The sequence below is a fragment of the Portunus trituberculatus genome, chromosome 14 (assembly GCF_017591435.1).
Source record: "Portunus trituberculatus isolate SZX2019 chromosome 14, ASM1759143v1, whole genome shotgun sequence".
NCBI classification, from domain to species: Eukaryota; Metazoa; Arthropoda; class Malacostraca; order Decapoda; family Portunidae; genus Portunus; species Portunus trituberculatus.
Genome location: NC_059268.1, coordinates 3858985 through 3885323, shown reverse-complemented (window position 1 = coordinate 3885323; position 26339 = coordinate 3858985). Strand labels below are relative to the sequence as shown.

At 37.5% G+C, this 26339-nt stretch overlaps 1 protein-coding gene across 1 annotated transcript in view; it reads left to right on the top strand.

Moving 5' to 3' along the window:
• Positions 1–25379, top strand: part of LOC123503531 (attractin-like protein 1) — a 93485-nt gene extending 68106 nt beyond the window's left edge. Inside the window, exons 12-18 of the mRNA XM_045253370.1 lie at positions 1300–1608; positions 5118–5244; positions 8903–9106; positions 9799–9939; positions 10269–10415; positions 24337–24501; positions 24745–25379. Coding sequence (XP_045109305.1) covers positions 1300–1608; positions 5118–5244; positions 8903–9106; positions 9799–9939; positions 10269–10415; positions 24337–24501; positions 24745–24959 — 1308 coding nt within the window. The 3' untranslated portion in view covers positions 24960–25379. The remainder of the gene's footprint in view (positions 1–1299; positions 1609–5117; positions 5245–8902; positions 9107–9798; positions 9940–10268; positions 10416–24336; positions 24502–24744) is intronic.
• The last annotated feature ends 960 nt before the right edge of the window (positions 25380–26339 follow it).

Below are 26339 nucleotides of genomic sequence, written 5' to 3'. Positions count from 1 at the left end.
GATGCAGATGTTGAGTTCCACCTGATGCCAGCTTATCTAGGTGAGGTTGCTGCCTGAATCCTAGGGACTATGTGAGTCAGTGACTCAGCCAGCAGTGAGCTTGCCCACGACTCACACTTGCCTTTACGTTTGCTTGTGTCATTGCCACTACCCACTGTGTATTATAATAAACAGCAGACTATGAAACAACCCTGGTTTACTTATCCGTCCGTGTCCTAGTTAGAGTGAATACTACAATGGAATGAATGTGGCAACTGTAGAATTGTCATGAAAAAAGGATGGCAGATGTCACTTTTGTTAGAAAAATAGGTAGGGAAATTGCTACATCAAGTAGAGAGCTGACAGTACATATGTACATATACATTCTATACTTGCCTCCCAGAGATTGCAGTAATTGTGTGGTCATTGCCATATGAATGATGTCAGACATGTTGGATTAAACATACAGTGAAACTTGTGCTTTGTGCATAATACTGAAATTGTAAAGATATGGGTTTGCTTCTCACAGAAACTGCATGTTTTCATAGTGTGATCTTATCCTTTATATATATATATATATATATATATATATATATATATATATATATATATATATATATATATATATATATATATATATATATATATATATATATCTTTCCTAAAGGAGTTGGTCATAGCTGAAATCTTCATCTTTCCCAGTTATGTCACTCCCTTGTTGCATGATCAAAACCTCTCATATCATCCTGTCATTTTATCCCCTAAGTACTTATCAAACATTTGTGTTTAACCATCTTTTTGATGGTTTTACTCTTGCATTTCATCTTTCAGTTTCAGTCTTAAAGATTATGAATGTAATGCTCAAAACACTAAGTATGATATAACTTGCCCATTCAAACTGTATTCAATGTATTATTTATTCTCTTTGTTTTTCATTCTTACTATAATTTTCTTGTCAATCAATCTATATATCCCATCTTGAGTTCATCATCCTTCTTTGATGAGGCTCATATTCATAGCATTATTGTTTACTGCATTCCATTTCTATATATCTGTTGCATACCTCACTAAGAAGCATAGTATTTTTTTTTTTATTTCAAAATAGCTTCAAGATTTTGAAAGATGTTGCTCACCATGCTTCATGTATTCTCATCTACTTTTTCATAAGTTAAATTGATAACTTTAGTGTAGCAGAAAAGAAAAAAAAATATAATGGAATAAATTGAATCACTTTATCAAATTATTTTCTTAATATTGTAAATGTTTGCTCACAGTAGACTAGATTACTCAGTTAATATATCTTCAATTGCTTTGAAACAGGGAGTGGGCAGTGTGGATGGTTGTGAAGAGGACAGTCTCAGATCCCACTGTAAGTCTCTTAAGACCTGTAAGCTGTGCCGTGCCCACCAGCACTGTGATTGGCAAAAACAAATGTGTGTGGTGGCCCGCAATAGGACAACCTCATCAGAGCACCTGGAAATATCTGGAGAAAACATTCTAAGTACTCCTCCCATTGACCAGCAAGACCACCATTCTTCAATAAATAGTGGTACACGAAATGCTCTCCACCCACACAAGCCCTGTGAGGCCACCTGTGCTGACAGACTTACATGCTCCAAGTGCACTGAGGTAAACTTTTTTTTTTTTTTTTTTTTTTTTTTTTTTTGCCTATTTGCTAGTAATAACTTGTCTTATTAAAATATGAAAAAAATATATGCATATGGATCATTAGATATTTTTTGTCAGGAATCAGGATTTTTTCAGGATCTTTATATCTAAATTCATTGTTTGTTAATACTATAAAATGTCCATCTGTCTGTGATATTAGATATCCTTACTACTTGGTATTTAGAAAACATGACATTCACATACAGTTTGCAGTTGCTATCTGACCTCTCATAATAGTACTGCCACATTACATGGAAGAATGAGACTAGGAATGGAATAAAAGTGACTTACACGAACACAGATGGATTTCTGTCTAGGAGGCTAGAATGTATGGATTACCTAAGAAATAACGAACCGGACATAATGTGTGTAGTGCAAACAAAGCTAAGGCCCGAAATAAAGCTAGACTGGTTTGTTGTAAAACACTACAAAGTATGGAGAAATGATAGAAAAAATAAAGGAGGTGGTGGTATAATGGTTCTTACTAAGGAAGATCTGATAGTGAAGGAGGTGAACTATAGTAAGAGAAATGAGGAAGTGATAAGTATGCTTATAACAGATGGCAAGAGGGGCATTAATATTATAACAATATACATACCACCCAGAACCAGTGCTTGGGAATATGAACAGTACCAAATGGTGATGAGAAATACTCTAGACAGAATGAAGCAAGAACTCAACAGAAAGGATAGAGTGATGATAGTTGGAGACTTTAATTGCAAAGAAATAGTGTGGGAAGACTACGAAGTGGTGAATGGTGGTGAGTGGGCAGAAGAATTGTTAAAGGTAGCAACAAATAACTTGATGGCACAGTGGGTGAGATCACCAACAAGGTGCAGGGGACAAGATGTTGCAGCAAGGTTGGATTTGGTATTTACCAGGGGAATCTCTCTAAAAGAGGAAATTGAACATGAAAGTCCCTTGGGGAAAAGCGATCATGATGTCCTAAGCTTTGAGCTGGATACAGAATTAAGCACGAATAAGATTGTGGAACGCAGGAAGGAAAAATTAAATTATACTAGGGCAAATTATAACCATATAAGGGAGTTCTTTAATGAAATTGACTTGTCCGTGGTATACCAGGAAAGGGATATGCAATTGAAGTATGATAAATTTATGGATTTGTATAACTCTGCTGTGAAAAAGTTTGTGCCATATTACAGAAAGAGGACTTTAAACAATAAACTGTGGTTTAATAGAAATTGTGAAGAAGCAAAAAAGAACAAAGAACAGGCATGGAAGAAACATAAGAAAAACAGTGATGTATTATCAAGGGAAGGCTACAAAACAGCAAGGAATAGATATGTTGAAGTAAGGAGAACAGCACAGAAGGAATATGAACAGAGGGTGGTGGAAAACTGTGATAGTGACCCAAAAATGTTTTACAAATTCATAAATGGAAAACTAAATAAAGAGAGGCAATAGAAAAGGTAAAAACGGGAAGAAGTATATGAAGATGCTGGAGATATAGCTGAAATTTTGAACGACAACTTTTGCAAAGTGTTTACAAAGGAGGAGCATTTTATGGGAGGAATGCCTACGGAAATAAAGCAAATGCAGGACATCATGGTTACTAAGGAAGATGTAAGGAAAATTATAAGCAATCTGGATATTAATAAATCAATGGGGACTGATGGCATATCTGGGAGGTTGCTAAATGAATGTAAGGATCAATTGTTGAACCCCGTATTTGATATTGTGGAAACCTCCATACGAACAGGATTAGTCCCGAAAGAGTGGAAAAGAGCTGACATTGTGCCTATATATAAGAATGGTAGTAGAATGGAACCGCTAAATTATAGACCAGTATCGTTGACTAGTATATTGTGCAAGGTATGTGAAGAAGTAATTAAAGCTAAGTGGAGTGAGTATCTAGAAAGTGAAAACATTCTGAGTGAAAGGCAGTTTGGTTTCAGAAAAGGAAATTCGTGTGTATCCAATTTACTATGTTTTTATTCAAGAGTGACCGACATACTACAACATAGAGAGGGATGGGTGGATGCTATCTACCTGGACTTGAGAAAGGCCTTTGATAAAGTACCACACAATAGACTGATGTGGAAACTAAAGATGATTGGAGGAGTAAATGATAAACTAGCAAAATGGATGGAAAATTACTTAATGGGAAGAGAAATGAGAACAGTGGTGAGAGGAAGGAAGTCCGAGTGGAGGACGGTAACCAGTGGTGTTCCACAAGAGGCAGTGCTGGGTCCCATCATGTTTTTGATTTATGTTAATGATATGCCAGTAGGAATTGACAGTTATATGAACATGTTTGCGGACGATACTAAAATTATGAGGAGAGTAAGGAATGTGGAAGATTGTAACAAGTTACAGGAAGATCTTGATAAAATATATGAGTGGCAGATGGAATTTAATATAGACAAGACCCATATTATGAAAATGGGAAGAAGTAGATACAGACCAAACAAAGATTACAGGCTGGGTGATGAGAAAATTAAGGAGATCAATGAGGAGAAAGACTTAGGAGTAACCGTGCAGAACACTTTGTCACCGGAGAAACATATTAACAAGATTTTTTGGAAAACATACAACATGCTTCAAAATATTGGCCTTGCATTCCACTACCTAGATGAAGGAATGATGAAGAAGATATTATGTACCTTAATAAGACCCCAGCTAGAATATGCAGCATGTGTCTGGTCACCGCATATGAAGAAAAATGTGAAGAAGGTAGAAAGGGTACAAAGGCTGGCAACAAGGATGGTACCAGGACTCAGGGAGTTAGACTATGAGGAAAGACTGAGAAAGCTGGGGCTGACCACATTAGAAGAGAGAAGAACAAGAGGAGACATGATAACTATGTATAAATTGGTGAACAAGATTGACATACTGGATAGAGAGTTGATAAAGGTGACCACAAGTAATCATATCCGAGGACATGGAAAAAAGCTAATAAAGGACATCTGTCTAAATGACGTGAGAAAACACAATTTCCCGCATCGTAGCATTGATAAGTGGAATAAACTGAGCAGTGATGTCGTTGACGCAGTGTGTGTCAATCAGATGAAAGAGAGATATGACAGGAATGGACAAGGAGACAGGACACAGAGAACTTAGCTCGGGCCCTGTAATACACAAATAGGTAAATACATTGCTCAAAGGATGTTTCTGGGATCTGATTACCACATTGATTGTTTAATGGCAAAGACAAGAACTTTTAATAAAGATTTATGTCACTTCCACACAAGAAATTAATGTAGAAAACTGAAAAAAGAAAAGACAGATACATGTGTGAAATTGCAGTCTTTTGGATCTATAGATTGTGAAAAATGGTTAGTAACTTACTAGAAATAACATTACCATATTTTCAGTTTTCCTATGTAATTCTGTATTTCTTATGCTTTTTTCTGTGATAATCAACAAGATTTTCATGGCTCCCACTCAGATCACTAAGAGAGTAGGATAAAGATTATTCATTTATTCATTCAAATTTTGTGCCTTCACAGAGCACATGTGTGTGGTGTTTCAACCAGCAGCGCTGTGTCAACAACAACTCCTACTTGGTCAGTTTTCCTTACGGCCAGTGTAGGGAATGGACCACAGAAACCAAGAAGTGCATGGATCTCAAGCAAGGTATAGAAGAGATTGTTATGCTACTAAATATGTAATGGACTGTATACTGAATTCTGGTACATTTATAGATACACCTTGAACTTGAAAAGCTGCATGGATAGTACCAGGTTATAATGTGTAGGCAGACAACCATCAATCACCTAGATATTACCATATAGTTGTAAGATATTTGAAATATTGCATATGTAGACACGTACCAATATGGTAATTTACTCCCAGCGAGGTCTAATAGCACTAGTTCAGGGAGTGCTGTGAACTTTCCATTAAAGCTAGTTGTGATGTTGCTGAATGTTTTCCTTTGTGTCTCACAACTCAAGGGGGCAGTCACAACCTGCCCTCTAAAGACAACTCTCCTTCTTCACACAAAACTACTTACACTTACTACACACACAACCTTCACTTAAAATTCAGTATAAAAAAATGGCGACTCTAAATCCAGCCTTGGAGTCCCCTTCTGGGGAGGGAGCTAGAAATGTCCCCAGGTCGGACTGCTCTCTCAGTGGCAACCCTAAATGTCTCGACAGCTCCCTCAACTTTTTCATTAACTTCTGCAACACTTGCAGTCTTAGATCTAATTTTCAATCTGTAGAACACAACCTCTCCTCTACTAAACCTCATCTTTTCCTCAACAAAACACAGCTGTTTAAGGCTACTGACAGTAGCCCCTTCTCTGTTCCCTCCAACTTTCCCGATCCTCCTTTTCATTCTAAAGCTGGATGTTGTATCTATGGGTGCAACAACCTAACTTGCTCTCATGCCCATGCTCTCAAATCTTTTGAGTTTTCTATTGTCTGGCTTTGACTCAATAGTCGTTCTCAAACTAAATTTATATGTGCTGTCTATCTCTCCCCTAACTCCTATGACTATAATAAATTTTTTTACTATTTAACTTCAAAAGTGGAGCACATTCTGTCCCTCTATCCTTTCGTGGAGATCATCATCCTTGGAGATTTCACTTTTCACCATCAGCTTTGGCTTTCCTCTCCCTTCACTGACCATCCTGGTGAACTAGCCTTCAACTTTGCTATCCTCCATGTCCTAGATCAAGTGGTGCAACACCCTACTTGCATTCCTGACCATCTTGGAGATATGTCCAACATTCTTGATCTTTTCCTTACTTCTAATCCTTCTGCTTATGCTGTTACTGTATCTTCTCCATTGGGCTTTTCCAATCACAGTCTCATTTCTTTATCTTGCCCTATTTATCGAGTTCCTCCTCAGGATATGCTAAAGTGGAGGTGCCTCTGGTGTCTTGCCTCTGCCAGTTTGGGGAAACCTGAGGAGGTATTATGCTGATTGTCCCTGGAATGATTACCGTTTCCATGTCAGAGACCCATCTCTTTGTGCTGAACGCATAACAGAGGTGATAGTGTCTGGCATAGAGGTGTACATTCCTTATTTTTTTCTCAACCTAAACCTTCTAAAACTTGATTTAACACAGCCTGTTCTCGTGCTATACATGATAGAGAGGTTGCACACAAAAGGTACTTGAGCCTTCCATCTCCTGAATCTCATGCATGTTATATTCTACCCGGAATCATGCCAAGTCTGTTATTCAGCATGCCAAACACTCCTTTATAAATAAAAGATGTCAAAATCTTTCAAGCTCTAACTCCTCTTGTGACTTCTGGCATCTGGCCAAAAACATCTCCAATAGTTTTACTTCTTCATCTTTCCCTCCTTTGTTTCATCCTGATGGCACCACTGCCATCTCATCTGTCTCTAAAGCTGAACTCTTCTCTCAAATCTTTGCTAACAACTTCATCTTGGATGATTCTGGGCTTGTCCCTCCCTCTCCTCCTCCCTCTGACTATTTCACGCCTACAATTAAAGTTCTTTGTAACAATGTTTTCCATGCCCTCGCTGGCCTAAACCCTTGGATGGCATATGGACCTGATAGGGTTGCTCCTATTGTTCTCAAAAATTATGCTTCTGGGCTTGCACCTTGCCTGGTCAAACTCCTTGAACTATGTCTATTAACTTCTACCTTTCCTTCGTGCTGTAAGTTTGCCTACATTCAGCCTGTTTCTAAAAAGGGTCACCGTTCTAATCCCTCATAGTACTATCCTATAGCTTTAATCTCTTGCTTGTCTAAAGTTTGTTACTCTATCTCAATAGAAAGATTCTTAAACATGTCACTTCACAATCTTCTATCTGATCGCCAGTATAGCTTCTGTCAAGGTCGCTCTACTGGTGATCTTCTGACGATCTTTTAGAGTTTTTAGTGAAACATTTGCTTTCATGTTAGACATATCAAAAGCTTTTGATAGAGTCTGGAACAAAGCTTTAATTTCAGAACTGCCCTCCTACGGTTTCTATTCTTTTCTCAGCAACTTTATCTCAAGTTTACTTTCCGACCATTCTATTGCAGCCATGGTAGATGGCCACTATTCTTCTTCTAAATCTATTAATAGTGGTGTACCTCAGTCTTCTATCCTATCACCCACTTTCTGTTATTCATTAATGATCTTAACCAAACTTCTTGCCCTATCCACTCCTACGCTGATGATGTCACCCTACATCTTACCACGTCTTTTCAGAGACTACCAACCCTTCAGGAAGTCAACTGATCATGCAAGAACACCACAGAATGCCTAACTCTTGATCTTTCTAAGATTTCTGATTGGGTCAGAGAAAACTTAGTATTGTTCAGTGCCTCTAAAACTCAATTCCTCTATTTATCAACTCAACACAACCTTCCAGACAACTATCCCCTCTTCTTCAATGACACTCAACTGTCTCCCTCTTCTACACTGATTATCCTCAGTCTGTCCTTTACTCATAATCTTAACTGGAAACTTCACATCTTATCTCTTGCTAAAAATGCTTCTATGAAGTTAGGCATTGTGAGGCGTCTCTGCCAGTTTTTCTCACCCCTCCAACTGCTTACTCTATACAAGGGCCTTATCAGTCCTTGTATGGAGTACTCTTCTCATGTTTGGAGGGGTTCCACTCACACAGTTTTATGAGATAGGGTGAAATCAAAAGCTTTTCATCTCATCAACTCCCGTCCTCTAACTGACTGTCTTCAGCCTCTTTCTCACCGCCGAAATGTTGCATCTCTTTCTATCTTCTATCGCTATTTTTGTGCTAGCTGCTCTACTGATCTTGCTAACTGCTTGCCTCCCCACCTCCTTTGGCCATGCTGTACAAGGCTTTCATCTTCTTCTCATCCCCATTCTGTCCAACTCTCAAATATAAGAGTATTCTCAATCATTCATATCTTTCTCTAGTAAATCCTGGAACTCTCTTTTTGGTTCAGTATTTCCACCCTCCTACGACTTGACTTCTCTTAAGAGGGAGATTTCAAGATATTTGTCCCTATCTTTCAGCTAATTCTTTCTAATCTCTAAGGGAATTTGTATTTGAAGTGGACCCCCACCTTTTTTTTTTTTTTCCTTGGCTAATTTTCATCTTGCAAAAAAAAAAAGAAAAGAAAATACGTATCTAGCATGCACTGTTTATTATTTCTCACTGTTAAAAGCAAGTGATTATCCATTGCAAAGAGTTATTTTCATAGAATTTCTCAGACTTTATATTACATAATATATTCAGCCCTCTTACTTATTTCACTCAGTCATACTATGTTAGATAGAATTAACATTTGTCTTTATTTATAATCATAACTTGTGGAAACTTTTTTTTCCTATTTGGCCAGGAGATCGCCGCTGTGCTCTCCACAAAACCTGCAAGAAGTGTCAGGCAGATGTGGCTTGTGGTTGGTGTGATGATGGCAGTAGCACAGGCATTGGAAGATGCATGGAAGGAGGTCAGCGTGGGCCTATTAACCCAATCACTGGAGTACTCAACTGGATCTCAGATAACTGTTCTGCATCCAACTGGTTCTTTACTGAATGTCCCTGTAAGTATAGTACTATACCCAATACAAATGCATGTTCCAGTAAAAGAATAGATTTATCATATTATTTATACATAAAATACAATTTTTTTTTTTTTTTTTTTATTTATTTATTTATTTTTTCATTTATACTATGTGGGCTTCTCACGGGAATTTCTGGGCTAAAGGGGATACTTTTTTATGGTGCCTCCTATCTCAAAACCCACCCGCTAGGAAACCGTTGCCCTGAGTGAGGAAGCCCAACCTACACTCAGACCGTGGACAGGATTCGAACCCGTGCGCTTGGAGACCCCTCGGACCCCAAAGCACGCATGGTTCCATTGTACCACGGCGGCCCGTGGTACAGTGATTTGTCTGACTTTTTAATAACTATTTCCTGGAACTCTTATGGAATATCAGCATATTTGTGCTGAAGTGGAAAATTTTTTTATTTTGGTTTGTAAAAAATCCTCAAATAATGTTTTTTTATATTTCATTCTTTTAACACATTTGTTTACTAGTACTTTCTAGGATATGCATATGCAATAATTTAAGTGTGATGCTTCATGGTTGAGTTCAGCCAACGATGTAAGACCAGCTGAGAGGAAGACTACATTTCTTATCTCTCCTCATCCCTAAACTAGCACACTCATCTCATATTGCCTCTCAGTTGTTATCTTGTTATCATTTGTAACTTGTCTTTCTGTGTGTTTCAGTATGTAACTGCAATGGCCACAGTACCTGTGACAACAAGAGTCAGTGTATGCAGCCATGTGGTAATAACACTGAAGGCTCTCATTGTCAGCACTGTACACACAAATTCTATGGCTCACCCATCAATGGAGGCCTGTGCAGGCGTGAGTGACACCTTTTACTTTGGTTGTTGTAATTCCGTAACATGGTGCTGGAAATTGCTGCCCAACTGAAGGAGAAATGGAGCCAGTGTTTTTGAATTTTGATTGTGTTATAGAAACAGAATTAGAAAATACTGAAAGAAAGTTCTTTTTTACATCCAGTATTTCAAAAACAAAAGTTTAAAATTTGAATATAGACGGCTTTCTTCTGTACATAAAATATCAAATTAATGTGCATGCATAGTAATAATTGTACATATATAGTGCTAAGGATAATATGGAAAGATAACGTACTTTTGGTTGTAAAACTAATAATTGAAACTCAACTACAGCCTGCATGTGTAATGAGCATGGCGAGACATGCAACAGGGAAACTGGTCGCTGCAACTGCCACACAAAAGGAGTGACGGGGGACCATTGTGACCGTTGTGATAACCAGAACAATTATGTAGGAGAGCCTCTTCATGGTTCTTGCTTCTGTGAGTATTCAAAATAGTGTTATGACCTGACATTTTATTGTTGTTATGTGGGTCTGTTGGTACAGGCATAAAGCATACCCAAGAACAGCATAAACAGTGGGTAGGTTGGAAGGAAACACCTTGCCACAAATACTGGTAACTTTACTGGTTTAGTACCACAAGAACAAAGAGGCAGGTGGGAGCAGACACTGTGTCCTGAAGAAGGCAGAGGGCTTGTCCACTAGGCAGAGTTTGTAGTGGCTTCTCAAGATTAAGGTTGGATCTGAAGTACTTCTCCCCTGACAGTTAGCAGTATTTATAAACTTGTAGGAAGCTTGTCATCAGTAGACCTTGAAGCTTCAACCAACTAAACCAAAACCTTGAAGCTCTATGGAGACTCGAGCATCACAACAAAAAACTTGATTTTGTCTATATGAATTTTTTTTTTTCTTTTTTTTTCTCTCTCTGTAACATTATTCTGTGTGTCTTCAGGATTCTAAAGGAAAATATGATTGATTTGTTTTGTGTGTGTGTGTGTATTTACCTAGTTGTGGTTTTACAGGGCCTGGGCTTTATGCTCCAATTTTTCTTTAAAACTATACACACTCGTTGCTGACACCACTTCCTCACTCAAATTGTTCCAAGTCTCAACACATCTTTGTGGGAAACTATATTTTTTAACATCTCTCAGACATCTTCACTTCCTCAGTTTCTTACTATGCAATCTTGTGCTTCTAATGTCATATTCTTCTCTCAGGATTAGTTTCTCATTATCCACTTGATCCATTCAGTTAATCAATTTATAAACTTGTATCAGATCCCCTCTCTCTCTCTTGTGTGTTCCAGGGTTGGTAGATCCATAGCTTTTAGTCTCTCCTCATATGTCATCCCTTTAAATTCTGGAACCATTCTTGTAGCCATTTTTTGTAGTCTCTCCAATTTCTTTATGTGTTTCTTTTTATGAGGGTTCCACACAACTCCTGCATATTCTAATCTGGGTCTTATTTTAGTACTTATCAATTTCTTAATCATTTCTTTGTCCATGTAGTGAAATGCTAATCCAATATTCCTTAGCAAATTATATGTCTCTCTGAAAATTTTATCAATATGGCTTACCAGTTGATTGTTTTCTTCCATCGTCCCTCCCAAGTCCTTTTCCTTTTTTACTTTTTCTAGTTCTACTCCATCTCCCATCTTATAGATTTCTACTGGTCGTCTTTCACTTTTTCCCATTTCCATGACATGGCTTTTGTCCACATTGAATTCCATCTCCCATTTTTTACTCCATTTCCAGATCTTGTTTAAGTCTTCCTGCAGTATTTCACAATCCTCTTTTTGTGTTATGACTCTGCACAGTTTCGCATCATCCGCAAACAGATTTATGTAGCTGTTCATTCTTTCTGGCATGTCGTTTATATATATGAGAAAAATATTTGCGCCAATACTGACCCCTGTGGCACTCTGCTGTCTACTGTTCTCCACTTGAACTTCATATCTTTAACTACCGTCCTTATTTCTCTCCCCCTCAAGTAATTTTCCATCCATCTCAATGTGCTTCCTTTTAAGCCACCCTTCTCCTCTAACTTCCATAGTAATCTTTCATGTGGCACTTTATCAAATGCCTTTTTCAAATCTAAATAAATACAGTCAATCCATCCCTCTCTCTCTTGTACTTTATCAACTATTCTAGAGCAGAAACTCAATAAATTTGTTACACATGACCGACCTTTTCTAAAACCAAATTGGCTATTTGATAATAATTTGTTGTCTTCAAGAAACTCAATCCATTGTTTCTTTATTACTCTTTCACACATCTTGCATATTACACTAGTTAGTGATACCGGTCTGTAATTTAAAGGTTCTTCCTTCCTTCCGCTCTTTTATATGGGAACCACCTCAGCTCTTTTCCATTCTACTGGTACTGTTCCATTTTCTATTAAACATTTTATGATGTATATAGGACTTGCTAGTTCTTCTCTACATTCTTTTAATATTCTGCCTGAGACTTCATCCGGTCCCATTGTCTTCTCATCTAATTCTGTCATCAACTCTTTTATTTCAAGCTTGGTTACTTTAATCTCTTTCATATGGACAGTCTCTCTATTACCCTGTGGTCTTTCAAATTTGGATTCCTTAGTAAACACCTCATGAAATTTACTATTTAACAGTTCTGCCATACCTTTTGGGTCTTCCACCATCCCGTTCTCTCCTTTTAACCTTTCTATTGTTTCTTTGTGCCTTATTTTTCCCTTTATGAATCTGTAGAACAATTTTGGTTGCTCCTTACATTTTTCGACAATGTCCTTTTCATAGTTCCTTTCCTCATCCTTCCTCACCTTAACATATTCATTTCTTGCTGGCTTGAAGTTTTCCTTATTTACTGGATTTCTATTTCTCCTCCACCTTTTCCATGCTCCATCTCTTTTCTCTTTTGCCCCAGCACACCTTGCATTAAACCAATCTTTCTTTCCTTCTTTTTTAGGTCTATATTTCGGGACATATTCCCTGACTCCTGTTTTGTATATTTCCAAAAATAAGTTACACTTCTCTTGCACTGTCTCTGAGTTTTCCATTTCCTCCCAGTTAATGTATTTGAAGTAGTTCTTGAGATTCTCAATATCAGCCCTTCTGTAATTTAATCGGTCTCCTTTGTATGAATCGTCTCTATCTTCCTTTCCCTCTTCTATATCCATTTTTAATATTACATGGTCACTCTTTCCCAATGGGCACTTATATCTTATACTGTATCATTATTCATTTGTATACCCCTTCTAAAAACTAGGTCCAATCTCACCGGCTCGTCGTTTCCTCTGAATCTTGTGTTTTCCTTTACTCTTTGGTCCATCATATTGTGTATGTGTGTGTGTGTGTATTTACCTGTTTGTATTTACCTATTTGTGTTTTACAGGGCCCGAGCTAAGCTCTCTGTGTCCTGTCTCCTTGTCCATTCCTATCATATCTCTCTTTCATCTGATTGACACACACCGCGTCAACGACATCACTGCTCAGTTTATTCCACTTATCAATGCTACAATGCGGGAAACTTTATTTTCTCACATCATTTAGACAGATGTCTTTTATTAGCTTTTTTCCATGTCCTCGGAGCTGATTACTTGTGGTCACTTTTATCAACTCTCTGTCCAGTATGTCAATCTTGTTCACCAATTTATACATAGTTGTCATGTCTCCTCTTGTTCTCTCTTCTAATATGGTCAGCCCCAGCTTCCTCAGTCTTTCCTCATAGTCTAACTCCCAGGACCATCCTTGTTGCCAGCCTCTGTACCCTTTCTACCTTCTTCACATTTTTCTTCATATGCGGTGACCAGACACAAGCTGCATATTCTAACTGGGGTCTTATTAAGGTACATAATATCTTCTTCATCATTCCTTCATCTAGGTAGTGGAATGCAAGGCCAATATTTTGAAGCATGTTATATGATTTCCCAAAAATCTTGTTAATGTGTTTCTCCGGTGACAAAGTGTTATGCACGGTTACTCCTAAGTCTTTCTCCTCATTGGTCTCTTTAATTTTCTCATCACCCAGCCTGTAATCTTTGTTTGGTCTGTATCTACTTCTTCTCATTTTCATAACATGGGTCTTGTCTATATTAAATTCCATCTGCCACTCCTTACTCCACTCATATATTTTATCAAGATCTTTCTGTAACTTGTTACAATCTTCCACATTTCTTACTCTCCTCATAATTTTAGTATCGTCCGCAAACATGTTCATGTAACTGTCAATTCCTACTGGCATATCATTAACATAAATCAAAAACATGATGGGACCAAGCACTGACCCTTGTGGAACTCCACTGGTTACCTTCTTCCACTCGGACTTCCTTCCACTGTTCTCATTTCTCTTCCCATTAAATAATTTTCCATCCATTTTGCTAGTTTATCATTTAATCCTCCAATCATCTTTAGTTTCCACATCAGTCTATTGTGTGGTACTTTATCAAAGGCCTTTCTCAAGTCCAGGTAGATAGCATCCACCCATCCCTCTATATGTTGTAGTATGTCAGTCACTCTTGAATAAAAACATAATAAATTGGATATGCACGATCTTCCTTTTCTGAAACTAAACTGTCTTTCACTCAGAATGTTTTCACTTTCTAGATACTCACTCCACTTAACTTTAATTACTTCTTCACATACCTTGCACAATATACTAGTCAACAATACTGGTCTATAATTTAGCAGTTCTATTCTACTACCATTCATATATATAGGCACAATGTCAGCTCTTTTTCACTCTTTCGGGACTAATCCTGTTCGTATGGAGGTTTCCACAATATCAAATACGGGGTTCAACAATTGATCCTTACATTCATTTAACAACCTCCCAGATATGCCATCAGGCCCCATTGATTTATTAATATCCAGATTGCTTATAATTTTCCTTACATCTTCCTTAGTAACCATGATGTCCTGCATTTGCTTTATTTCCGTAGGTCTTCCTCCCATAAAATGCTCCTCCTGTGTAAACACTTTGCAAAAGTTGTCATTCAAAATTTCAGCTATATCTCCAGCATCCTCATATACTTCCCCATTTTTTACCTTTACTATTGCCTCCTTTATATTTAGTTTTCCATTTATGAATTTGTAAAACATTTTTGGGTCACTATCACAGTTTTCCACCATCCTCTGTTCATATTCCTTCTGTGCTATTCTCCTTACTTCAACATATCTATTCCTTGCTGTTTTGTAAACTTCTCTTGATAATACATCACTGTTTTTCTTAAGTTTCTTCCATGCCTGTTCTTTGTTCTTTTTTGCTTCTTCACAATTTCTATTAAACCACTGTTTATTTTTTAAAGTCCTCTTCCTGTAATATGGCACAAACTTTTTCACAGCAGTTATACAAATCCATAAATTTATCGTATTTCAATTGCATATCCCTTTCCTGGTATACCACGGACCAGTCAATTTCATTAAAGAACTCCCTTATATGGTTATAATTTGCCCTAATATAATTTAATTTTTCCTCCCTGCGTTCCACAATCTTATTCGTGCTTAATTCGTATCCAGCTCAAAGCTTAGGACATCCTGATCGCTTCTCCCAAGGGACATTTATGTTCAATTTCCTCTTTAGAGATGCCTGGTAAATACCAAATCCAACCTTGCTGCAACATCTTGTCCCCTGCACCTTGTTGGTGATCTCACCCACTGTGTCATCAAGTTATTTGTTGCTACCTTTAACAATTCTTCTGCCCACTCACCACCATTCACCACTTCGTAGTCTTCCCACACTATTTCTTTGCAATTAAAGTCTCCAACTATCATCACTCTATCCTTTCTGTTGAGTTCTTGCTTCATTCTGTCTAGAGTATTTCTCATCACCATTTGGTACTGTTCATATTCCCAAGCACTGGTTCTGGGTGGTATGTATACTGTTATAGTATTAATGTCCCTCTTGCCATCTGTTATAAGCATACTTATCACTTCCTCATTTCTCTTACTATAGTTCACTTCCTTCACTATTAGATCTTTTTTAGTAAGAACCATTATACCACCACTTCCTTTATTTTTTCTATCATTTCTCCATACTTTGTAGTGTTTTACAACAAACCAGTCTAGCTTTATTTCGGGCCTTAGCTTTGTTTCCACTATTCACATTATGTCCAGTTCATTATTTCTTAGGTAATCCATACATTCTAGCCTCTTAGACAGAAATCCATCTATATTCATGTAAGTCACTTGTATTTCATTCCTAGTCTCTTTCTTCCATGTAATGTCTATTCCGCCTGTTTTATCCACCACTTCTTTAGCCTTCCATTTCTCATCCTCCAAAAAAACTTGGTCTTTTCCTCCTCTGTTCTTTCGTCATTCCTCTCTTTCACTTCAGTTACAAGCTCTTTCATTTTCATTCGCTCATCCTGTGACATATTTCTTCTTATGTAAATTGTTTTGGTTTCCTCAGAGTTCTTAAGTTTCCAAGCCCTCCACAACAAGGCCTCAGCTGCCACCTGAGACTTTAATTTCAATTTTAATGGTCTATTCTTGCCTTCCTCAAAAGCTCCCAATCTCACACCTTCTTCTACCTCAGCATATAGGTCCTCTTCCTCCACAGAGATCTTATTCAGTAAGGACTTAATCCTGTCATTTTCCTTATTCCTCCTATCCTGCCAGTTTCTGTTAGTTTCCTCCCTCGATCCTGTTATGATCACACATTTTTTCTTTTCAGCAATATCTCTCACCACATACTCATTTTCCTTTAGTGCCTTTACCATTTCACTCTGTGTAATCACTTTATTTTCCTCTTCCTGCTTTTTCACTATCTCCCTAAAGGACCTTTGTACCTCCTGATGTTCATGGCTCACTTCTTTCATCCTGGCATCAATTAGATTAAGGCATTCCTCCTTCACTCAAGTCCCCTTTGGATATTTTCATCTCCATTTCTAGGAGTTTAGCCTTCATCTCTTCACATTGTTTCCTTAGTTGTTGGTTTTCCTTCTCCATCTCTACTTTTTCCTTCAATAGCTCTTTATTCGCTATCGTTAACAAATAGATCTCTTTTTTGAACGAATCATTCTCGGCTATAACTTTATCCAGTTTTTCTTCTATGGACAAAATGTTTAGGAACTTACTTTCCAGTGCCTGGATTCTTGCATCCATATCTAATTTCTCCAGTCCTCTTGGAGTAGTTACAAAACCTTCAAAATCTTTGAGTTGCCTTGGGGTAGCCGCCATGTTTGGTATCATCAGCTGATTACGGCCAAAACAATCACCGCCCACACTCTCCTCTCAGGGACCACTCTCCATATCCCTCACTTTCAACACTATGCGACACTAGGACATCAACAGGACACTAACTCAGAGGTACCCGAGCCCTGTAACACCATAGGTATTTTCACTTCTTGTGTGTGTGTGTGTATTTACCTAATTGTATTTACCTAATTGTAACATACGGGAAAAGAGCTATGCTCGTGCTGTCCCGTCTCCATATCTACTAATGTCCAGCTTTTTCTTAAAATCATGAATATTCCTTGCGTTGACCACTTCCACGTCTAAACTATTCCATGCTTCCACCCTTCTATGAGGGAAGCTATATTTTTTCACATCTCTCCTATAAGTGGCCATTTTTAGTTTTTTCCCATGCCCTCTCGACATTCTTTCATTCCACATACACAGATCTTCCCTATCCATTTTTTCCATGCCAATCATCACTCTGTATATTGCTATCAGGTCTCCCCTTTCTCTTCTGTTTTCCAGGGTCGGAAGTTGCATTCTGTTCAGTCTGTCTTCATAAGTCAAATCTCTTAAGTCAGGCACCATTTTGTTGCAGCCCTCTGTACTTTCTCTAGTTTCCTTATGTGTTTCTTTAAGTTTGGAGCCCACTGTATTGTTGCATATTCAAGCCTCGGTCTTATCATTGCAGTAATTATTTTCTTCATCATTTCTTCATCTAAATATACAAACGCCACTCTTATGTTCCTCAATAAGTTCAATACTTCTCCAATTATTTTGTTTATATGTCTCTCTGGCGATAGGTCATTGGTAATTGTCACCCCAAGGTCTTTTTCTTCATGACTGGTTTTATGTCTTCATTTCCTATCTTGTACATACTCCTGATTCTTCTTTCACTCTTGCCAAACTCTAATTTCTTGCATTTTGTTGTGTTGAACTCCATTTGCCATGTACAGCTCCATTTCCATATTCTGTCCAAGTCTTCCTGGAGTAGTTCGCAATCTTTGTCACATCTCACTTTTCTTAACAATTTTGCATCGTCTGCAAATAGGCTCACATAACTGGACACCCCATCCACCATGTCATTTATGTAGACTGCGAACATTACTGGTACCAACACTGATCCCTGTGGAACTCCACTCTCCACCAAGCCCCATTCTGATGGTCTGTCCTTAATTATTGTTCTCATTTCTCTTCCTACCAAAAGTCTTCCATCCATTTTAGTAAACTGCCATGCACTCCTCCTACCATTTCAAGTTTCCAGATCAGTCTCCGGTGTGGTACCTTATCAAAGGCCTTTTTTAAATCCAGATATATTCCATCAGCCCAACCATCTCTTTCCTGTATTACATCTATCACCCTCGAATAGTAACATATCAGGTTTGTCGTGCATGAACGCCCTTTTCTAAAACCAAATTGACACTCACAAAGTATGTCATTTTTCTCCAAGAAGTCTGTCCATCTATTCTTCACCACCCTCTCACACATTTTAGCTACCACACTTGTAAGTGACACTGGTCTATAGTTCAATGGGTCTCTCTTGTTACCTGATTTATAAATTGGGACAATGTTAGCTCTTTTCCAGTCTTGGGGCACTACACCTTCCCTTAATGAGGCATCAATTACTTCACAAACTTTTTCTGCCAGTTGCTCCCTGCATTCTCTTAAAATCCATCCTGATACCCCATCAGGTCCCACAGCTTTTCTCACTTCTAAACTCCCATCATATTCTTGATCTCCTCCACAGTTACTTGAAACTCCTTCATAATCCCTTTCTGTTCCATTACCAGTGGTTTGTTAAAAGCAGTCTCCTTTGTGAATACCTTCCGAAAGCATCCATTCATAGCTTCTGCCATTTCCCTGGGATCCTCACTGCATACTCCATTTACTTCTAAACTTTCAATACTTTCTATTTTTGATGTTGTTGTTCACATGTCTGTAAAAAAGCCTTGGTTGGTCTTTACATTTATCAATTATATCCTTTTCTTGTTTCTTTCTTTCTTCTCTTCTAATCAACACATTCATTTCTTGCTCTTTTGTAACTTTCCCACTGCTTAATCCGTCTTTTCCTTCTCCACCTCTTCCATGCATCCTCTTTTCTTGTTCTAGCCTTTTCACATCTATCGTTAAACCAGTCCTGCTTTCCAACTTCTCTATGTTGTCTTATTGGTACAAATTTTTCTCACCTTCTTTGTATATTTTTATAAATTCCTTCCACTTTTCATTTGCTCCCTTAGCACTCTTGAATTTCATCCAATTTGTCTCTTGCAAGAATTTCTTTAGGTTTCCAAAATCTGTCTTGGCATAATTCCATCTTCCCACTTTATATTCTTCATTTCTTCTAGATTTCTCTTCATCTATCACCTTGAACTCCAAAACTGCATGATCACTCTTTGCTAAAGGGCACTCCACCCTCATCTCCTCAATGACCATTGGCTCTGTACTAAAGACCAAGTCCAGTCTTGACGATGCTCCTCTCCTCCAAACCTAGTATCTTCTTTGACCCACTGAGTTAACACATTTTCCATTGCCAGTGTCAATAGTGTATTTCCCCATGTTGTCTCTGATCCTTCCATTGACCAGTCCTCCCAACACACCTCTTTACAATTAAAATCTCCCATCATTATAGTTCGTTCACAGCCACCCAACATTTCTTCCAGACATGTTCCTGTATCACTTATCATTTCTTCATATTCCTGTACTGACCATGCATTTGTCTTAGGTGGTACGTACACCACTATGTAGTGCCTCTTTTTCCTTCATTAGTTTCTGCTCTGATCTTTAGCACTTCTGCCTTTCCCATACCTTCTTTCACTTGATCCACCTTTATATCTTTTTTAACCAGCAGCATCACTCCTCCTCCCATCTTACCTACTCTATTTCTTTTCCAAACATTATATTTCCTTCTCCAACCATCATCAGGTCTTCTCCTCTCTCAGTTTTGTTTCAGTAAGACCCACAATATCTGGGTTCTTGTCCTCAAGTAATCGTTGAGTTCTAAAATCCCGATATCACTCCATTTATGTTGGAATACATTACATTCCGCTCATACGTAAGTTTCTTTAGTCCTTTCTTGCTGTACTTTTCTGGGTTATGAACCACTTCCTCAGTCTCATATCCAAGATTCTCCAGAAAACTCTTTCTTCTCCTCTTCTGTCCTCTCTTCATTTTTTTCAAAGCCTCCTTTCTCAACTCATTTAACATTTCTCTTTCCTTTTCACCGAGATCTCTTCTCAACCAAATCTTCCTTGTTGTTTCCTGCTGGGCTAGCCTCCATGACTTCTCCACCAATTCATCTACATCCTTTTGTGACTTAAGTTTGATTCTTATTGGCCTCATACCTTCTCCTGTGAACTTTCCAATTCTATGGAAGTCCTCTATTTCTTGTACTAGGTCTTTTCCTCCTCCTGCACCACATTAATGATATTATTTATCACCTTTTTATGTTTTTCTCTCTCCATTTTACTCGGTGTCTTATCCTCCTCCACACCAAATATCACCACACATCTCTTTTTGTCTACAGTTTCCTCACCAATGTCTCATTTGACTTAATAACCTTCACCACTTTCTCAGCAATCTTCTCTTCTATGATTTGTTGATCTATAATTTCAGCAAGGCCCAAAGTTTTCTCCCCAGACTCTTTGATTTCCTTTTCCAGACTTGCAACTTTGTAATTTACCTCCTTTCTTTCCACTTCCTGACTTTTTTTCCATTCAGCCTGCTTCTCCATCACTTTTCCTAAAGATTCTCCACATTTGTCGCAATTCACTTTAATTAACTTAACTTCCTCTTTCAGTACTTCATTTTCTTTCTTCATATCGGCACACTCTTTCATTACAAGTTTGTGTGTGTGTGTGTGTGTATTTACCTAGTTGTATTTTACCTAGTTGTAGTTTTACAGGGCCTGGGCTTTATGCTCGTGTGGCCCCGTCTCCATATCTACACTTATCCAATCTTACTTTAAAAGTGTGCACACTCGTTGCAGACACTACTTCTTCATCTAAACTGTTCCACGTCTCAATACATCTCATGGAAACTATATTTTTAATATCTCTCAGACATCTTCCTTTCTCAGCTTTTTACTATGCGATCTTGTGCTTCGGATGTCATATTCTTCTCTCAGGATCAGTTTCTCATTATCCACTTGGTCCATTCCGTTGATCAATTTATAAACTTGTATCAGGTCTCCTCTTTCCCTTCTTTGTTCCAGGGTTGGTAGATCCATAGCCTTTAGTCTCTCCTCATATGTCATCCCTTCAAATTCTGGAACCATTCTTGTAGCTATTTTTTGTAGCCTCTCCAATTTCCTTATGTGTTTCTTTTTATGAGAGGTCCACACTACTCCTGCATATTCCAATCTGGGTCTTATTATAGTATTTATCAATTTCTTCATAATTTCTTTGTCCATGTAGTGAAATGGTACTCCAATATTCCTTAGCAAATTATATGTTTCTCTAAAAATTCTATCAATATGGCTTACTGGTTGATTGTTTTTTTCCATCGTCACTCCTAAGTCCTTTTCCTTTTTGACTTTCTCCAGTTCTACTCCATCTCCCATCTTATAGATTCCCACAGGTCGTCTTTCACTCTTTCCTATTTCCATGACATGGCTTTTGTTCACATTGAATTCCATTTCCCACTTCTTACTCCATTACCAGATCTTATTTATTCTTGCAGTATTTCACAATCTTCCTTTTGCTTTATAACTCTGCACAGTTTCATATCGTCCACAAACAAATTTATGTAGGTGTTCACTCCTTCTGGCATGTCGTTAATATAAATGAGGAAAAGTATTGGTGCCAATACTGACCCCTGTGGCACTCCGCTTTCTACTGCTCTCCACTTTGACTTCATATCTTTAACTACCGTCCTTATTTCTCTCCCCCTCAAATAATTTTCTATCCATCTCAATGTGCTTCCTTTTAAGCCACCCTTCTCCTCTAACTTCCACAGTAATCTTGCATGTGGCACTTTGTCAAACGCCTTTTTTAAATCCAAATAAATGCAGTCAACCCATCCCTCTCACTCTTGTACTCTAGCAACTATTCTAGAATAGAAACTCAATAAATTAGTTACACAAGACCGTCCTTTTCTAAAACCAAATTGGCTATTTGATATTAATTTGTTGTCTTCAAGGAACTCGATCCATTGTTTCTTTATTATTCTTTCACACATCTTGCATATTACACTAGTTAGTGATACCAGTCTGTAATTTAAAGATTCTTTCTTCCTTCCACTCCTATATATGTGAACCACCTCAGCTCTTTTCCATTCTATTGGCACTGTTCCATTTTCTATTGAGCATTTTATGATGTTGTATATAGGACTTGCTAGTTCTTCCCTACATTCTTTCAGTATTCTGCCTGAGACTTCATTCAGTCCCATTGCCTTCTCTTCATCCAGTTCCTTCATTAACTCTTTTATTTCAAGCTTGGTTACTTTAATCTCTTTCAAATAGATTGTCTCTATTACCCTGTGGCCTCTCAAATTTGGATTCCTTAGTAAAGACCTCCTGGAATTTTTATTTAATAGTTCTGCCATACTTTTTGGGTCTTCCACCATCCTGTTTTCTCCTTTTAACCTTTCTATTGTTTCTTTTTGCCTAATTTTTCCATTTATGAATCTATAGAACAATTTTGGTTGCTCCTTACATTTTTGACAATGTCTTTTCAAGTTCTTTTCCTCTTCCTTCCTCACCTTAACATATTCATTTCTTGCTGCTTTGAAGTTTTCCTTATTTGCTGGATTCCTATTTCTCTTCCACCTTTTCCATGCTCCATCTCTTTTCTCCTTTGCCTTGGCACACCTTGCATTAAACCAATCTTTCTTTCCTTCTTCTTTAGATCTATATTTTGGGACATTCCCTGACTCCTGTTTTGTATATTTCCAAAAATAAGTTATATTTGTCTTGCATTGTCTCTGAGTTTTCCATCTCCTCCCAGTCTACATTTTTGAAATAGTTCTTGAGATTCTCAATATCAGCCTTTCTATAATTTAATCGGCCTCCTTTGTATGAATCGTCTCTATCTTCCTTTCCCTCTTCTATATCTATTTCTGATATTGCATGGTCACTCTTTCCCAATGGGCACTTATATCTTATATCATCATTCATTTGTATATCCCTTGTAAAAGCTAGGTCCAATCTCGCCGGCTCGTCATTTCCTCTGAATCTTGTGCATTCCTTTACTCTCTGGTCCATCATATTGTATATCATTAGGTTCAAGAATCTTTCTCCCCAGGCTTCTTCCCCCTTACCACTTTCATAATTTTCCCAGTCCACTTCTTTACAGTTGAAATCTCCTACTAATATCACTTTTCTCCTTTCTTTAACGATTCTCATTAGACTCCTTATTGTGTCATCTATCATGTCTTTATATTCTTGATTGGTCCATGAATTTGTTTTTGGTGGCACATATGTTACAATGATTGTTATCTCTTTTTTTTATTAATATGCATCTGTGTGTATTTACCTAGTTTACCTAGTTGTAGTTTTACAGGGCCTGGGCTTTATGCTCGTGTGGTCCCGTCTCCATATCTACACTTATCCAATCTTACTTTAAAAGTGTGCACACTCGTTGCAGACACAACGTCTTCATCTAAACTGTTCCACGTCTCAATACATCTCTGCGGGAAACTATATTTTTTAATATCACTCAGACATTTTCCCTTTCTCAGCTTTTTACTATGCGATCTTGTACTTCGGATGTCATATTCTTCTCTCAGGATCAGTTTCTCATTATCCACTTGGTCCATTCCGTTGATCAATTTATAGAGTGTGTGTGTGTGTGTGTGTAATTACCTATTTGTATTTACCTATTTGTGTATTACAGGGCCCGAGCTAAGCTCTCTGTGTCCTGTCTCCTTGTCCATTCCTGTCATATCTCTCTTTCATCTGATTGACACACACCGCGTCAACAACATCACTGCTCAGTTTATTCCACTTATCAATGGTACGATGCGGGAAACGGTATTTTCTCACGTCATTTAGACAGATGTCTTTTATTAGCTTTTTTCCATGTCCTCGGAGCTGTTTACTTGTGGTCACCTTTATGTGTGTGTGTGTGCCTGCGTGCGTATGTGTGTGCATGTTTGTGGCATGGCCACCCTAGTGAAAGAAATGGCTTATTTTTATCTATTTATTTATTTTTATTTTTTTTTTTTCATGGCCACCCTAGTAGAAGAAAAAGATAAAACAACTTATACTGTGTGAATTATTACAATACTTTGATATGCCTTGTGTATGGTTCAACAGATGATCTTCAAATTGATTACCAGTTCACCTTCAACTTGTCCAAACAAGAAGATCGACACATCCGTCAAATTAATTTCTTCAATATTCCTACCAAGAGTGATGTAGACACAGTCTTTGACATTTATTGTTCTAAAGCTACAAACATCAAAATATCATCAAAGACAAGTTAGTATTGGTTATTTGCTTTTAGAGATGAATTTTTTTTTTTTGGCCTAAGGTTGTATACATTTAAAGTATACTTCTTTTAATGTATTATCTCAAATAAAACTTTCACATAAGTACTATGATGAATACTTCCTATATAATGAATAATCTGCTAAGTTTATTTAAAGTACTCCTTAAGCTATAAGGAGTTATTGCATCAGGATAGATTTATATGTGCTACATGTCTTTTTTTCCTTATTACAGCTCGGAGCCATGAGTCATGGATAATTAGTAATTACACTGGGACTCGCATTAAGCAGCGGTTTAGTGCTTCTGAGTACACTTTTGGCTTTGCAGAAAACAATACCATTTTCTTTGTTTACGTGTACAACTTCACGTCGCCCATAGAGATTGTGGTCTCCTTCTCTCAGCATCCTAAACTGGATCTATTTCAATTTTTTTCCATATTCTCATTGTAAGTGTTAATTTTTCTGAATCAGTTAGATATTAAATGTTATGTTTAAAGCTATTCTATATGCAGTGGACGATGTGTCAGGGCTTCAATATGTGGATATTGTTTGAGTGAAAATATGATTGAATTTTATGATGTCTCAATCATATTGTTTAACTGTTAGTATCTATAGTCTCCATTTTGCTTGCCAAAAAACAGGAATGTGATTATGATTACCATTCAGCAACTTTTGCATTAAGCTTTAATGACTTTGAACTTATTGTTACAGATGTTACAATTACATTATTAAAATGAAATAGTTGAGTTTTTGTTTTATTTTATTTTTTTGTTTTATTTTTTATTTATTTTTTATTAATTAATTAATAAAAATTTTTTTATAAGATTATGTCAAGGATATCACACAGCTACATTAAAATTGTATCTACCATACATTTTTTATTTCCACTCTGATGTCTGGGCTCTTTCCTGTCTTGGTAGGAAGGTTAGGAAAGACAATGGATTTGAAGTTATGATTTTAGCTATGGTGTCACATATGTCATTGGCTCTGGGCATCTCATATTTACTTCCGTGAGAGTAACTTAACATAGTATATACAAATGTCATCAGAATTTCCTGTGAAAGCTATTTATTCTAATTTGCATTTGTAAAAGATTCCAGACCTGTAATGGTACTAACATTTAAACTACATGCGTATCAATTATACAGGTTTGAATTCACCTTTCCCCATAATTAACCCCTTCTCAGCAGCCGGGGCAGATGAATGTGCTAAGTAAAAAATCACCTGTTTATAGACTCTACCAACTTTCATCTAAACATCTCAGCTCAGTGGTTAGAGCGCTGGCTTCACAAGCCAGATGACCGGGGTTTGATTCCCCGGCCGGGTGGAGATATTTGGGTGTGTCTCCTTTCACGTGTAGCCCCTGTTCACCTAGCAGTGAGTAGGTACGGGATGTAAATCGAGGAGTTGTGACCTTGTTGTCCCGGTGTGTGGTGTGTGCCTGGTCTCAGACCTATCCCAAGATCGGAAATAATGAGCTCTGAGCTCGTTCCGTAGGGTAACGTCTGGCTGTCTCATCAGAGACTGCAGCAGATCAAACAGTGAATCTAGTTTCCCAGCAAATGGGCATTTCAGATTGGCTGCTATATATAGACTTCGCTGCAAAACTGAACAAACAATTGAATCTATATATAGATATTATTTATGTTTGATTGGTGATAATGTATGTCAATATACTTATATGAATGCTTGAAGTTAGTCATGCATTGCACATTAAGGCAATATCTGGGAATTGTGACCTGAATGTAATTTACTTCCACTTTTCATAATATTTTCATGTACTTGTTTTGTACTTTTTCATTTTCAGTCAACACTGCTGGCATGTGATAC